Genomic DNA, 14,907 nt, shown 5'->3' with positions numbered 1-14,907 from the left:
GGAGCGCCATCGGTTGTCAAGTCTACCATTTTCGATATTGGAATTTTCTCGAAAGAAATAATATTTTTTAAATGAGAAAACAACTCCTGTCCAGTAGTGTGTCCGTTCAGTGGAATGAACTTCAAAAGATCTTCTTTAATCGTAAAATCACTAAAAACCATTCTGACGAACACGGCCATCTGGGCAGTGTCAACGACATGTTGATTCATCCAGTTAAAGTTAAAAATAAACACAGTTATCTAAGTCAGTTCTTAACTGCAAAAAAATATCATTGCTCATTACTTCTACACGTCTCATCACTGTATTAGTAGAAAGTTGCATAGATTTTATAACTGAAACTATCTCGTCTTTATTTCTAAAGTTGGCAAATAACCAATCAGCAGCTTCTAAAAACGCCTGGTTTATCATTTTCCCGTCTTCATAAGGTTTCTTTTTTTGTGCAATTATCTGGGACACACGGTACGATGCTTCAGTTGCAGGCTTATTTTTGTCGACTGTTCTTAAAAATATTGATTGTTGTCCAATTAACTGTTTTTTAACTGTTTCAGTTTCTCCTTTCTGCGGCAGAATGTAGTGGGAATGATTTTTCAAAATTAGAATGTACAGTTTTATGATGTCTCTCAATATTTCCTTTTTTAGCAACGGAGACCGAAAGATTACATAACAAACACACATTTTTATCTTTAACTTCTGTAAAAAAGTATTGTTCTTCCCATTCCGAATGAAAGTGGTATGTCTTTAGCTTCTTACAACTGCTTGCCATAATATTATTTTTGTTGTTCTCTACTAACCCAACCGCTGGACGTTGGTTACGCGTTCAGTTTTAAACTAAGCGCAATGTCGCCGCGCCTTGCGTATTTATCCCGTTCGGTTCAAAGCAATCCAGATCGTTCTCAAACACTAACGCGCTGGTCCGGCTGGTCGCTTCTATAAATAGCCGATTCTAGCTTGACGGCGTCAGAGGCAGATCACTCACCGCAACGTTGCCGCTGTTTATGTTTAATATTATGACAATTAGATTTTTTATGGAATTTTCGGAAGCTTCTCTGATTTTTGCAGTTTGTATTTTTTAAATTAAAATCGTTGTGAGAGCTACCAGAATTGCCTCCGCGAGCTACCGGTAGCTCGCGATCGACAGGTTGGCGACCACTGGCTTAAAGGAACCTATTTCATAGTATTATTTAGATACAGCAAACGCCGATTGTGGTGAAATTACCTTGCACAGTTTTAAAATGACTCTGGATTGAATGCTAATTTCCTGAGCGTTTCGCCGTTTGGAAGAGTCTTGTAACACAAGACGAAAATACATTTCTTGCACCTCACCATAATTGACGTTACTGTACTTTTCCATCTTCTCTTTGTACTTTTACACGCTACTCTTTGGATCTTATATTAATTATTATTTGCACGTTCTTTATATCTTTATCAAAAATATGGTTTTCACGCTGCTTCTTATTTTGTTACTTGCAGTTTTTCCCCTACTGCTGCAATTTTATACATGCAATAAACTATTTACATTGTACTATGATATTTTATTTATTTATTTATTTGTTTAATGTTGCTTATTGCATATAATGTATTGATGATGAGTAAACATTCGACTTTGCTATATATGTTTGTTGTTTAGTTAATGGACGTGAAACTTAAATCACTTTGTTACAATGTTCGTTAAAATTCTTGTAATAAAGTTTTTTACAGTAAAATATTTGTTTTATTGATATTAAAAATGTTGATATACGGACCTGTAAAACAAATCAGTTATAGTCCAGCAAATAAAAAATAAAATGAGTCATGAGGGTGATTCAACTAAAAGTACGAATAAAATAGTGCATATTATGTCTATGGTTGCCGCAAATAAATTAAACTGGGTTAATTTTTCTATGCACACTAGATAAAATTTCACTGAACAACACTGGTTCCGTTTAAAACATGGCTGATTCTGTCTGTACGAACGAGATGCGCGTACTTATCTTGAAAAGCATAGTGGGCATTCTGATTGTTTATTATTCTATTTTGTGGTATAGCTCTCGTTATGACTTTTACCAAGAAGTCTGTCAGCAGCGTAGAAAGGATGCGTATATGCGGTATAAGTATATTTAGTTTTCTTAGAGTTATAAGTACATCGTGTGTTAGAAGTATAGGTACAGGTGCCTTTGTATTTAACGATATCTTGCTTTTGTTAAATATTGTTTAATTCAATAAAAATGGAAGTAGTAGAAATGAAACTAGTACTAGCAGGGAGGGTATAAACGTGAAAGGTTCTAGCAACCAGTTAGAACTTAAAGATAAAAAATAGTGTCTAATGTGTATGAATATTTGAGAAAAATATTGTCTCAGGCGGAGGCAATAATTCATTGTGAAAGTATTACAGTAGTATCGTCATCCATTGTTCACATAATTGTCCTTCAAAAACAACGCTCGGGTGAGGCTCAGGTGCCACAGACACATCTACAAAGTCGAAAGCCATTAATTGAATTTAATGAATATAATAATTCAGAAATAACTGCAACCATTCAATCGAATTTGTCGTAGGAATTATCGGATGTTGTTGTCTGATGGATTATGGACGTCACAGGTACACAGGTTACTACTTTTGTCTCTTTCTTGATGGTCACTGGGTAGTCATTGACATTGAAGTCTTACAGGAATTTCTCTAGCAGAAATCACCAATTCCTTTCCAATTATGATTCCTCGGCCAACCTCCTCGTTATGGTTCCAAGGCACCATAATAACAGGTGTTCCTTCTTCCACGATTCCCTGTAGCCGCGCTACTATGATCGTTTCTCTTCTCGTAGGCACAATTGTATTTTCTTTAGCGGTTGCTTGCACAGTGCTGTCATCATTTGGATGAAGAAATACAAACTTTGATTACCTTATTCTTAAAATCTATGCAAATTTATTACGTTTATTCCTAATATAACATCCTCTTCGATGTCAGTAACTATGACAGTATGGACGAACTTTTCTGCTCCAATTCTTAATTGTGTATGGATTTCTCCATAGATGTTAGTAGTTGGCATTTACACCTGTGGTGGTCCGCAGGCGCAACCTCGTTGGTAAAAGTTTCTTACACTGTTTATAACTGTCGGGCGTATAATGGTCCTGGTCGCTCCGATATCCACCAACAATGTATGCTTATTACCATTTATTTCTCCATCTCTCTCCTCTTTTTTTCTCCTTCGTAAGGATGTAGTGGCGTCATGTAATTTGTTTGACTATTTCTATCCAATTATCTCTCTCCTGTGCGTCTTGTTTTGCTTCGGAGAATGAGTAATTAGTCATGTCCTTTATTTGGTCTAGTTTTTATGTTAAGTTCTGTTAGAATTGAGATATTTGTGCGATGGGCTGTCCATGGTATGCGCAACATTCTACGGTAGACCCACATTTCAAATGCCATTATACGTTTTGAATCGGTTTTTTTTATTGTCCAAGTTTCTGAAACATAGGTGGCGATAGGAAATATCAATGCTCAAACAAGGCGTAATTTTGTGTTTTTTGTGATATCAGTGTTCTTCCAAATTTTTGTGAGTTTGGCTATTGCCGATCTGGCCATTGTGATTCTCCATCTACGTATACACCATCTTCACAACATTTCAAAGAAGTTCTCTGCGTTTCATGATCACGAAGACCATCAATAAATGTTTGAACAGCCAACTTTTCCATCATGTCTTCGGGAGCTGTTGGATAAGCATATCGTACTAACCTGACAATGTCTACCTCATATTCTTGAAGAGCCTCATCTCTCTTTTGTCTTCGGTTTTTAAGCTGTGACTGGTAGACATGCTCTAAGTGTTCATGGCTGTATTGCATGTTTAGTCTCTTCTTAAGTTGTTCAAAATAAGCTGTCTCCTCTACGAATATGGTTTAAAAACACATATAAGGCATCTTCTCACGATAGACAGGTTTACAGCATTTTCCTTTTCAGACCATCCATTTGCTCTTGCAGCTGATTCGAACTGTTTCATATAGTTGTTCCATGACGATGTTCCGTCGAGAGTTGGGAGTTTAACACGAACAAAACCTCTACTTCCTTTCAAATGTCGGCCGTGTTTCCAACTTACATCTCGTCTCGTCGTCTTTTGTTTCTACTGTAATTGGTTTATTTCCTCTTCCTGCTGTCCCTGTTTTCTCCATCTTCCTTTCCGTCTCTTATCTTTTCTTTGAAAGCCAAAATATCGGCAGCAACTTGGTTTTTTATCTAAGATATTCTACATACATCTCAGAAGTGACTTTAGAGATTTCCAAAGAGATGTTAGCAGAAACTTTGCTTTCCAGAGAAGAAATCTCGTTAGAAACTTTGTTTTCCAATGAAGCAATGTCCTTAGAGACTTTGGAAACATCGACAGCGCTCTACTGAAGGTAATATAAACATTCAAAAATATATATTGTATGTTTTTAAAATGTTATACAGGATCGCATAAAAGTTACTGCTTTCTGAATTAAATTTTATTTTAAAATTAAAAGATTTTGAAGCTTTACAATATGGTACCAACAGGAGGTCACGGATGCATAAATAGAATATACAAGAGTATTAGAAAATATTATTTTTGAAACAAATTATGAAAATATTTTAAAGAATTCGTAAAACGATAATGATTACTAAAGACACAAGTATTCTATTATAGCTAAACAGCATTTTTTTACCCATTAAGTCAATATTTATAGACTTAGTAGGTCGACAAGAGACTGATGATGAAGAAAATAAATATGTATTGATCCTGCAATGCGAATTTAGCAAATACATAGACAAAGAAGCTGAGGCAGTAGCAAATCATTGATTATACAAAACTTTATCTTGAGATATGTGGTACCAAGAATAGCTACATTAGGTATAATTCACAAAAACAATTTTTATTTTGTTTATTATCTGGTTGTTTACCATTCATCACTGTTGTACACTATTTCTGTCCAACCAAGAATTCCAATATATCAATGATTTAAAACTTCATAGAATAAAAGCAAAGTATCTAGAATGTTTTTACATATGGAGCTAATTTAATGATGATAACTTTGGAAAGTAAAAAATAATATTATTAAGTATATAATATGATCTGTATTACAGGGTAATACGGAAATTAATATTTATAGATTTATTCAGTACATATAGATTCATAAAATGGTATGACAGAATGATTCCAATGCAACTGAAAGGACGATTATTGGCATATAGATTTTCCTCTATAGGTAACTCTATATCTTGTGTAATATTATTAATAGCTAATGAGAAAAGTATAGAGCTTAAACAGAAACCTCATGAAATTCCATTTTGTCAACATTGAGTCTTTCAACTGATACCATTTATTTGTGAAAAACACTGTTATTCATAACATTTTTAACTAAAGCTAGAAAGTCCTTGTATACTGTAACAGTTCATTAATTATTAATTTTAGAATACAGTATCTCTTTATAATAGTTAAATTCTAATTTAAATTGAATTTAACATGCTAGAATCCATATTCAGAGTTAAAAATTCATGAAACTGACCATACTCACAATATAAAAAATTATTTATATATAAAAATATATTTCAACTTAAAAAAGGAAAGTACAATAAAAAATTGTATATAAAATATAGATATATAATTGAACTTATTGTTACAAATTATTATGGTTATCCTAATCATTACAATAATTATTATAATCAGCTGTTTAACGAACTACACAACATCTTTTTCTTTTCTAAAGAACTTTTATACAAAATATATGACTTTAATATATCATCATATTGTTTTCCTGATATGGCTTTATATTTCTGCTTCAATTCTGATAAATTTTCTATTTCTTTCTGACAGTCTCTTTGCTGGAGTTCTATATCTTTGATCAATTCCTTGTAGGCTCTTAATGAACAGTTGGTTTCAGTAAAGATTTCAGCTCTACATTTTTCTTGCACCATAATACATTTTAAATAGTTAATTTTTTCTTCTACTTGACATTCTGCAATTTTTTGTTCCATAGTTTTTGGAAGATCTACTGTCCTTGTGTGGGTTATTTCTTCTAATAATTTGTGTAAATTTAGTAGATTATTTATGTACTTTTCTTGTTCCATGATTACCTTATTCTTATATTCTAAAAGAATTTTATCCTCTTGACTTAGTTGAATTGAACCCAATTCCCTAATACTTTCTATTAATTCAGTCCAATCATTATGCTGCACTATAAGTTCTTCAACGTTTTTTCTCGATTTTAATTTAATTAAGTCCCTCAGCAGACTACTTTCTGAATAAGTTAACACTGTAACGTCCTGGGCAACACCTAACACATTAGATTCATTTCCTTCTAAAGATTTATTGTCCATTGATAAAGTTTGCTTCAAATTTTCACTTAATATTATATCTTTTACTTTCCTTTTCAACTTGGCATCCGTATGATCTTCGTAAATAACATCTTCAAGTAAATCATATAAAATTTTTTGTTGGAGATATTTGTTCTGCTCTAATTTCAAAAATTCCATACGATCATTCACCTCTTGTTCTTGGGCATTAGTACTTTTTGGATTGTCAATAACAGTATTGAACGCATTATTACTGTTAAAGTTTATTATATTAGACATTACGAATTTTTAACTCAGTATAATTAAAAATATATAAACATTATATTGCCAATTGACATTTTAAAAATAGCATTTTCATTTTGATCATTGGTTCGAATTCTGACATGTGACACTTACCGGTTTATCTCTGTTGTTGCTTAGGCAAATTTTCTTATTTTGGTAAGTTTCTTATTTTTTCCCTTATTTGATATTAAGTAGAAATATATTCTCAATCTCCAAAAATGTTCTTTAATAATAATGATAATATATAGTTATTACTTCTAGACATTTTTCGTTTAATAAAAATATGGCAATAATACTCAATAAAGTTTTCATTAGTAGGAAAAATTTAACTATAGACATTTTGACATTAATAAACCTCTTATAGATACATAAAAAATATTTAAATGTAAATGTATATATTTCTTTACAGCAAAATTAATTATATCTTATCAGAAATTCTTTTACGAGAATTTAAATTATTTAGTTGGCAACGGTTTATTTGGTGGTTTTGTGTTTTGTTTTTGTATATTGGCAACACTATTTCTACTCTAACTTGCCGGCATGTTGGCGTCAGAATGTTTTCTCGTTCATTTTGATCTACGTTAGCCGTTGCATTTTCAAAGCGTAAATTCTAATCAATCCTATAGTAACAGTGACGAGTGAATTATGTTCTAAAGGTTCTTTAATAACATTTTTAATAAACTCTACAATGGAAGACTCTTTCGTTTTTGGTAGTGTTCTTAGTGAAGAAGAATGGAAAGTAGTTCCAGTAGATTTAGGAAAAAAAATTATAAAGTTTGTGACTGAAAATTTTGATGACTTTATAAAAGCCAAAGCTTTACTGGAAACAAAATGTTGTAATTTGGGTATGTAACGCAAGGTTTTATATAAATTTGTAACATAAGCAGCATAATTAATAATGGTCTTACCAACTAACAAAAATTAGGATCAACAGAAACTAAAATTGTTGTTAATATGTTCTACATTGAATTTAACATTAAAATATCATTAGCCTTCTTGGATTGCTTCTATATCTCAGGTTTTCCCAAAAATGAGTGAGTTGAAAAATGTTCATCAAATAATGTATCCACCCCAAATGGCTATAATTACTTATCATTAACTATATAAATAACTTTATTTAGTAATAATTAATTAGTACTTTATATAAACTGAAGCTTATTTTCATGTTTGCATATCAAGAGTGAACCATTTTTATCTATTACTAGAAAGTTCAAAAATGATTAGTCAGTTGATATTTCTAATACTTATCTAGTTATATGTTCTTATTTTCTTTGTCATTATTGTTTACTTTTTAATAGCTGAAGGATGTCTTTTTATCATTAGTATATAAGATATAACTTTATAAGAAGATTGGTAATACTTTTAATAACACTAATGGCCACAGGTCCTGGATTATTCCACCCACATGAAAATATTTTTTAAAATAAGCATCAACATAGGTACAGTTTTCAATTAAGTACAGCTTAGCTTGTCTGCTAATGTAGGTGATCAAATTACTGAATCCATCAATTATTTATTACAAAATATATGCATATAAGTAGTATGGAGGGAATTACATCACATGGCTTAGTTATAATAACATAATCAAAGAACAGAAAGAAGGGAAAAACATAATTTTTGTAATGGGAAAACTAGAACAAATGGCCTAAATATTGGCCTAAAAAAGTTTTGACAAAATAAGATAATAATAAAATTTGTATGTTTTTAAAACGAAGGATAGTACAAAGAAAGTGATATACTTAAATAAGTAAAGTTGTTCATAATAAGAATAAAAGAAAAAAATGTTAAAATCGACAGTGTCACCTACAATAATTATTACATGACATTATGGTTCTGGTACCTGAATTGGAATAAACATCAGATTACTTACTGTAATGTAGTCATAGGTAACACCCTAAATTTTTGAGTGTTGATACAATGACAATGACACAGCTGCCTATATCAGTAGAATGTATCAGCACAATAAAGTGTCATGACACTGTGTTTCAGTATTAGGTATCAGATATCAACATTGGTATAATTAAGTCACTTTTTTATTGCATGAAGTGATCTCAATATTCAAAAACTTGTGGGTAAAATTAAAAGAAAACATTTTATCTCTCGAGGTACATCAGTACATTTTAAGTGAAATTACCCTGAATTGGATACTTCAAGACTGGGTATTATAAGATTCGAATTTAGTGAGAGAAAGAAAAAATGAAAAAAAAAGACAAAATCTTTTAATTGGTGTAAGTAAATTAAACTTAAAGTTATAAATTTTGTTTAATTGTAGATATTTGATATTTATTTTAATTGGTTCATAGATTTATAGTAATAGTAAAACAATTCTGGGGCATTTCATGGGAGTTCAAACTGTACTAAAAAAAATGAATTCCTTATATATGTTCATTCTTTTAATTGCAGACTATAAACTTTTTTAAATAGGTACTTTTACAAATATACTCGCGGCATACTACATAATTAAATTTGTGAGTTTGTGGGTATGCTGTAATTTATTGTATATGTGTCGACAATTAACGAAAAAGAAACTGAGACTGTGTCCACTGAAGTCGACACTGCATATGACACTGAGACGCTGTATCACAAACTATGTATTTTAATACACTGTGTTGGTGTGTTGAACTCTGTCATAGGTGTCACTGTGTCATTCACTGCAATGCATGTAGCTGAGATTCAGAATATAATCTATAATTGACTAATTAATATGTTAATAAGTTAATTGTCTAATTGTTTATTTATTTACATGCACAACAGGTCTTGTAGGCCTAGGATAAAAATTTAAATCATTGTATAGTCTTCTTAGTTCAGGCAAGATACTTATTTCTGGCACTTGGTCATTAGAATTGTTAAGTTTAGAATCTCTTCTGGTTCAATCCTCAGGTGACCAATGAATTCCTGCCCCATATCACTTAGCACATTGCAATGGCATATGATGTGTATGGTAGTTTCTTCTTCCATTTCACAGTTTATGTACCATGGTTCATTCACCTTCACTATTTTATATAGGTGTTTTCTTAAACAACAATGTCTAGTCACCTTTTGGTGACTGTTTTAATCTCTTGTTTATTGAGGTTTGTAAAATTCTCCAAGAGTTTTTTATCTATTAATTATTTTTTTGTCTGAATTGGTCTTTGAGTAGCTCTCTTCTTTTGATGATTCCTTATTAGCCACTTTAAACCTCATTTTCTTGCAGCATCTTGGTGATGCCACACAGTGGTTCTGGGCATACAAAAGTTTCTCTTAAGCCTTTTTTTGCCAATAAATCTGCTAGTTCATTCTCATGCACCCTTTCATGATCCAGTACCCATATTAAACACACTTTATCTTTTGCCAGGTTAATGAGATGATATTTGCAGCCCTTCACTGGTTTTGCTTTGGTGCATGGGTTCTTTACTGCCAGAATAGCTGCTTGGCAATTTGTATAAATTTTGATTCTCTGCTCTGGGGTCTCCATTCAGAATTTAATCAATACAGACCACATAAACAAAAACTTCATCCTGGAACATAGTTGTATATTGACCTAGGCTGTAAGATTTGTTATAATTCATGTCATTCATTCAATATCATGGGCAGTTTTAGATTCATCAGTAAACCATTGTGTTAATCTTCTCAGTGAAGATTAGTTCTGGTGTTGTTATATCTGAGTTCCCTCAAAGCAAATGTTTGCCTTAAGTCTTAATATGGCCATAAAGGCTATATCAGATCTGAAATATGTGATTCCAGTGGGGGAGAACTCTAAAGATGCCATTTCTGTACTATTCACGGCTTCTGTCATATTTAGAAGTGTTTGTCTTTATAGCGTGGTGGGAGAAGTCACAGAGGATTGCAAAGCAGCGAGGTGTAGATGTGACTGTCAATCATATCACTGATGTGTACAACAAATAGATTACATTTGGTTTCATACCCCATGTTTTCCTACAACAAACCTTATGGTTTGTTTTTTAACCAGGAGGAGTAAACTAAAAAGACAGATTCACACCCAAGAAAATTACTAGAAAAGTCATCAAATACATCTTCTTTTTTGGTTGATTATCTCAGCCTTGTGGTAATCCAGTAATCGATTCTAACCTAACTTTGTTTGTCTATGTTTGAATAATAATTTTTTTGATTCACTTCCAATATATATTTTTTTGTTTTTTTTTATCACAATAAAAAAATGTTGGATTGTTATGAAGAATTTTTAGAGTTTATTTATCACATTGTAGAAGAAAATCGTCCGGAACATATATGAAAGCAATATATTCATGATAAAATTATATCTAAAATCCAATGGAATTTTACAATATTTCATCAGCGCATTAACTTAAACAACAAATATTCTATGCTACTTTATAGAAATATAACCAGTTTTTATGGTATTGCCCATTTTTCAAATATACAGGTATATACTTAAGTTCATACATATTGTTTAGGACATCTTGTTCATCACTGTTCCAGTCTGCTTATATTCCTTAATTGTTCTGTAAATAGTTGAATTGGCAACACCATAAATTAGCACATTACTTTTTTAGTAAGTCTTAATTTTAACAATAACTATTCTGCAAAACTAACCTGTTGCCTGTTTTATTTTTGCTACCATGACTGTTATTTTTTTTCCAGAATTATCAATTTTTATTTGTCTGTACATGTTTATAATGCATTGTTTTTCATTTGATGATAAGTGAACAAATCAACTCTGCATTTTTTAAGTGGGGAAGGATAATTACTACTAGTACTTTGCATTGAATCCATATTGTTATCTTAATAACACTAATACCTGCTAATACCACAGAATACTAAACAATCAGAATGCCCACTCTGGTTGTCAAGATAAGTACATGCATCTTGTTCATGCAGACAGATTCAGCCATATTTTAAACGGAACCAGTGCTGTTCAGTGAAATTTTATCTGTTGTGCATAGAAAAATTAACCTGGTTTAATTTATTTACGGCAACAATAGACATAATATGTACTATTTTTTTCATACCTTTAGTTGAAAAATAGATTAAATTAATTCAAATTTACTAAATTGTTAATCTCTAAAAATTTAAATTAAACTTCTGTTGTAGCTTGTCACAAATTTCTCAATTCGAGTCATATGTTTCCGTTTAAAATATGGCTATAGCATGCTGTTAAACTTTAAAGGCAGCATCTGAGAGTGGGCATTCTGATTGTTATTTATTCTGTGCTAATATGTCGCTAAATAGTTCTGAAAAGAATTGTTTTTATATAAATGCAAATAAAAAATCTAAAAATTAAAGGAATAATGCAGAAAATACCGAAAATCATTGATATAAATTTAGAATTTTAAAATTTTATAAATGTCATTAGTCTCAAAATGTCATTTAGTGGAGTAAACTTGCCTGCGGTTGGACCAATTACAAACAAGCATTATGGCGTGGTAAATTTGAATTACTCATCCTGGTTAAAAAAAAAAAACCATAGAAGAGTTATGTAGTAATGTTGGTTATGTTGTTATTGCATTTCAGTTGAGTTTGGAATCCAGGGTTATCCATAGATACTTGACCTCATTGGTTCTTTCTAGTTCCTTCGCAAATAATTTCAGCTAACTTAGTCCAGTAAGCTTCCTCTTAGTAGTAAAAGCTACTAGTTTAGTTTTAGAGTGGTTCAAGGAGATGTTCTCGTTCAGACACCAATTGCAATACTTCTCCCGATCTTCTGTTGTTTACTTTTCTTGAACGTGGATAAACAGGGCTAGCATGTGGATAGCAAGATAGAAGGGAGTGGCAAAAACTTAAGCACATTTATGTTCAGCAGTGGAAAATTTCTTTTTAGATAGATATATAGGTAGATAGTTTAAATATTATATTTACTTAAACAAAATGCAATTCTTCAGGTTATTTGTAACTTTGTTCTTGTTAATTATGCAACAAACAGTATACTGTGACTGTGACCATCAGTTTTATTCTAATGCTCATATAGGATGTTGTTTGATTATTTAATATTTTTATTAAATTTAACAAACAACATGGCCTGCTTCAAATGTATAAAAATACCTCAAATTATGCCAAATTCTTGAAAGTATCATCTTTCCTGGATATATGCGTTCTGGCACCTCTTGGTTAAGTTTTATCATTCTCTGGTAATTTTGAGACATTAACTTGTTCATTGCTATGCCAACATCTATCAAACACTAGATGCAACGTTTATGGTATCAAACAAATATTTATGTACAGTATTAGACAAAGCTTTATCATAAACAAAGAATATAAAATATGCAATCCAAAAAACTGAAAAAGGATTAAATGTTTTAAGATCAGTTCCTCATGCTCTTTGTTATGTTGGCTTTGAACTGTTCCAACTTTTTAGTTTATTTGTCTAGAACTGCAACTTAAGAAAACTCAACAAGAATGAGCCTAATGGGGTCAAATCTACCCCAAATTACCTTTGAAGATTGTCCAATCTGGCATGAGTTGTGCTGTTGAAACCACATGTCATTGGTGTTCATATAGTCCAATTCAGGTCAAGAAAAGTTGGCAACCATTCACATATAGTGCTCGCCATTGACAGTGTTGGTCTGGCCAATATATTTCTCAAATAAATATGGACTGATAAGGCCATCAACCTATGATCCACATCAAACAGTGGCCTAAAATGGACCCCATGAGCTTGATTTATGTTTTTTTTTCTGTGAAAACTCTACAATTGACTCTTCTCCAACTGTGAGCTCATCCAGTGAGCCAGAGATCTTGTTATTGGCCTTGGTCATTGGCTCTAAACACTGGGGTTTTGTATGTGCCAGACATCAGCTGCTGACTTAAGCAGACAGTGTTTGCTCTGCCCAACTCATCCCAGCAGACTATTGGGATTCTCTGGCCTCCAAAAAGCCCATTCCTAATGGTGCACAGCCTCAACTTGGCAAATAGTAGTGAATAGAATAGAAAAAAGCTTTATTCTCAGGATTCACAAGTTACACACAAATATAAATTGTCAATAGAGAGAATGGTGTCAATTATAATTTGTAATGGTTGCTGTAACAACCTACACTTAACATAAAAGTAATATTAAAATATAAGGATAATAACAGTGACATTTAGATTCAGATAAGAGCCCTCAGTCTCCCTGCAGGTCAGCTTGAAGGTATTCTTCCACTTTGTATGGTTCAAGGTGTATGAGCAACTGTTGAACAGACTTTCTATATTTATTTATGTCAGTTTCTATTTTGATGCTATAAGGCAGTTTATTAAAGAATTTAATACAGGCATATTCTGTGGTTTTCTCAGATGCTGTTAGTCTGTGTATTGGTATATTATAGTTTATGAGATTGTTTCGTGTATTAGTAGTATGGTTTGTTATGTGTTTCAAGAATTTATGTCTATTTTTAAAAATGAAAAGTAAGCATTCATATATGTATGTTCCAGCCATTGTTAGTATGTTTAGTTTTTTGAAATTACCTCTACATGAATCCCTGTATTTCAAGTTAAGTAGAGTTCTGATTGCTCTTTTTTGTAATATAAAAACCTGTTCAGCGAGTGGTGGGTTAAACTGTGATTCTTTAATCACAGGTATAACTGTGAATGTTATTTTTTATTCATTGTGATTTTTACCTGTGATTGTGATTTAATAGAGCAATGAAATAGTTGTATATTAAACTCTGAATAAAAAGTGTTTTTTTTTTCAAATGCTTATAATAAATTATTACATAGAAGCATTAACGGTTACATAGGTCTTGTATTTTCAAAAAATTGATTTATTTTTTAATTCCATATGAAAGTATAGTACTTTAAGAGTAATCCCACCACATTTGAAGTACATTCGAGAAATATTACTGGAGTTATAGAGATTTGAATATTGCGTGGTCAGTATGTGCGCTCTCAGTTTAAAAACTTCAAATGCATTTTTCTTGAAACTTTGTTTTTTTTGATGGGGAAATGAGACTCTAGTCTAGACTAGAACATCTAGTCATCAAGGAAATCTACCTGTGTTAACTAATGGAAGAACACCAACATAAAGAGTAAGAAAAACTAGTGTAAGTCATCAAGCGATACTGTCAAATTCTGTGCCTATGGACAATATTGGACATGCTAGAATTGCAAAAATATCGCCAAAAGTGTCAAATATGTACAAAAACAACTTACACCAAATGTATAATGTGTAAAGTATTTTTGTATCTTAACATTTTATTAAAATATGTTCGGATCATGCCTACGAAACCATATATGGATTTTCAAAAAAACTTCCAGTCTGTAGTTATTGCATATGAAACATTACTTGGGTTTGCAAAAAATATATAGGGCTTTTATATATAGGACTAAATAATTATTTTAAATGTACTAATGCCTTTTTTATTCCTTAATAAAAACCACAATACATAAAAATATTTTTTATTTGATGTTTGCAATTACTCATGCAG

General features: G+C 31.5%; 2 protein-coding genes across 3 annotated transcripts in view; one reads left to right on the top strand and one right to left on the bottom strand.

Annotated features, from left to right (window-relative positions):
• Positions 1 to 4,424: 4,424 nt before the first annotated feature.
• On the bottom strand, positions 4,425 to 6,661 carry LOC140446776 (uncharacterized). Its single transcript, XM_072539364.1, has one exon. It carries the CDS (start codon positions 6,548 to 6,550, stop codon positions 5,642 to 5,644), a length of 909 nt encoding a protein of 302 aa, XP_072395465.1. The 5' UTR covers positions 6,551 to 6,661; the 3' UTR covers positions 4,425 to 5,641.
• Positions 6,662 to 7,073: 412 nt separating this feature from the next.
• Mgtor (nuclear basket protein megator) overlaps positions 7,074 to 14,907 on the top strand; it is a 49,301-nt gene continuing 41,467 nt past the window's right edge. For both annotated transcript variants that reach the window (XM_072537376.1, XM_072537375.1), the window contains exon 1: positions 7,074 to 7,398. In XM_072537376.1, coding sequence (XP_072393477.1) covers positions 7,242 to 7,398 — 157 coding nt within the window. In that variant the 5' untranslated portion in view covers positions 7,074 to 7,241. The remainder of the gene's footprint in view (positions 7,399 to 14,907) is intronic.

The sequence above is a fragment of the Diabrotica undecimpunctata genome, chromosome 7, assembly GCF_040954645.1.
Source record: "Diabrotica undecimpunctata isolate CICGRU chromosome 7, icDiaUnde3, whole genome shotgun sequence".
Lineage (NCBI taxonomy): Eukaryota > Metazoa > Arthropoda > Insecta > Coleoptera > Chrysomelidae > Diabrotica > Diabrotica undecimpunctata.
Note: the sequence above shows the minus strand (reverse complement) of the source record. Positions and strands in the feature narration are given on the sequence as shown.

What these genes read in the sequence shown, in the direction of transcription:
- LOC140446776 (XM_072539364.1), bottom strand. Translation starts at nt 6,550, where the DNA reads ATGTCTAATATAATAAACTTTAACAGTAATAATGCGTTCAATACTGTT.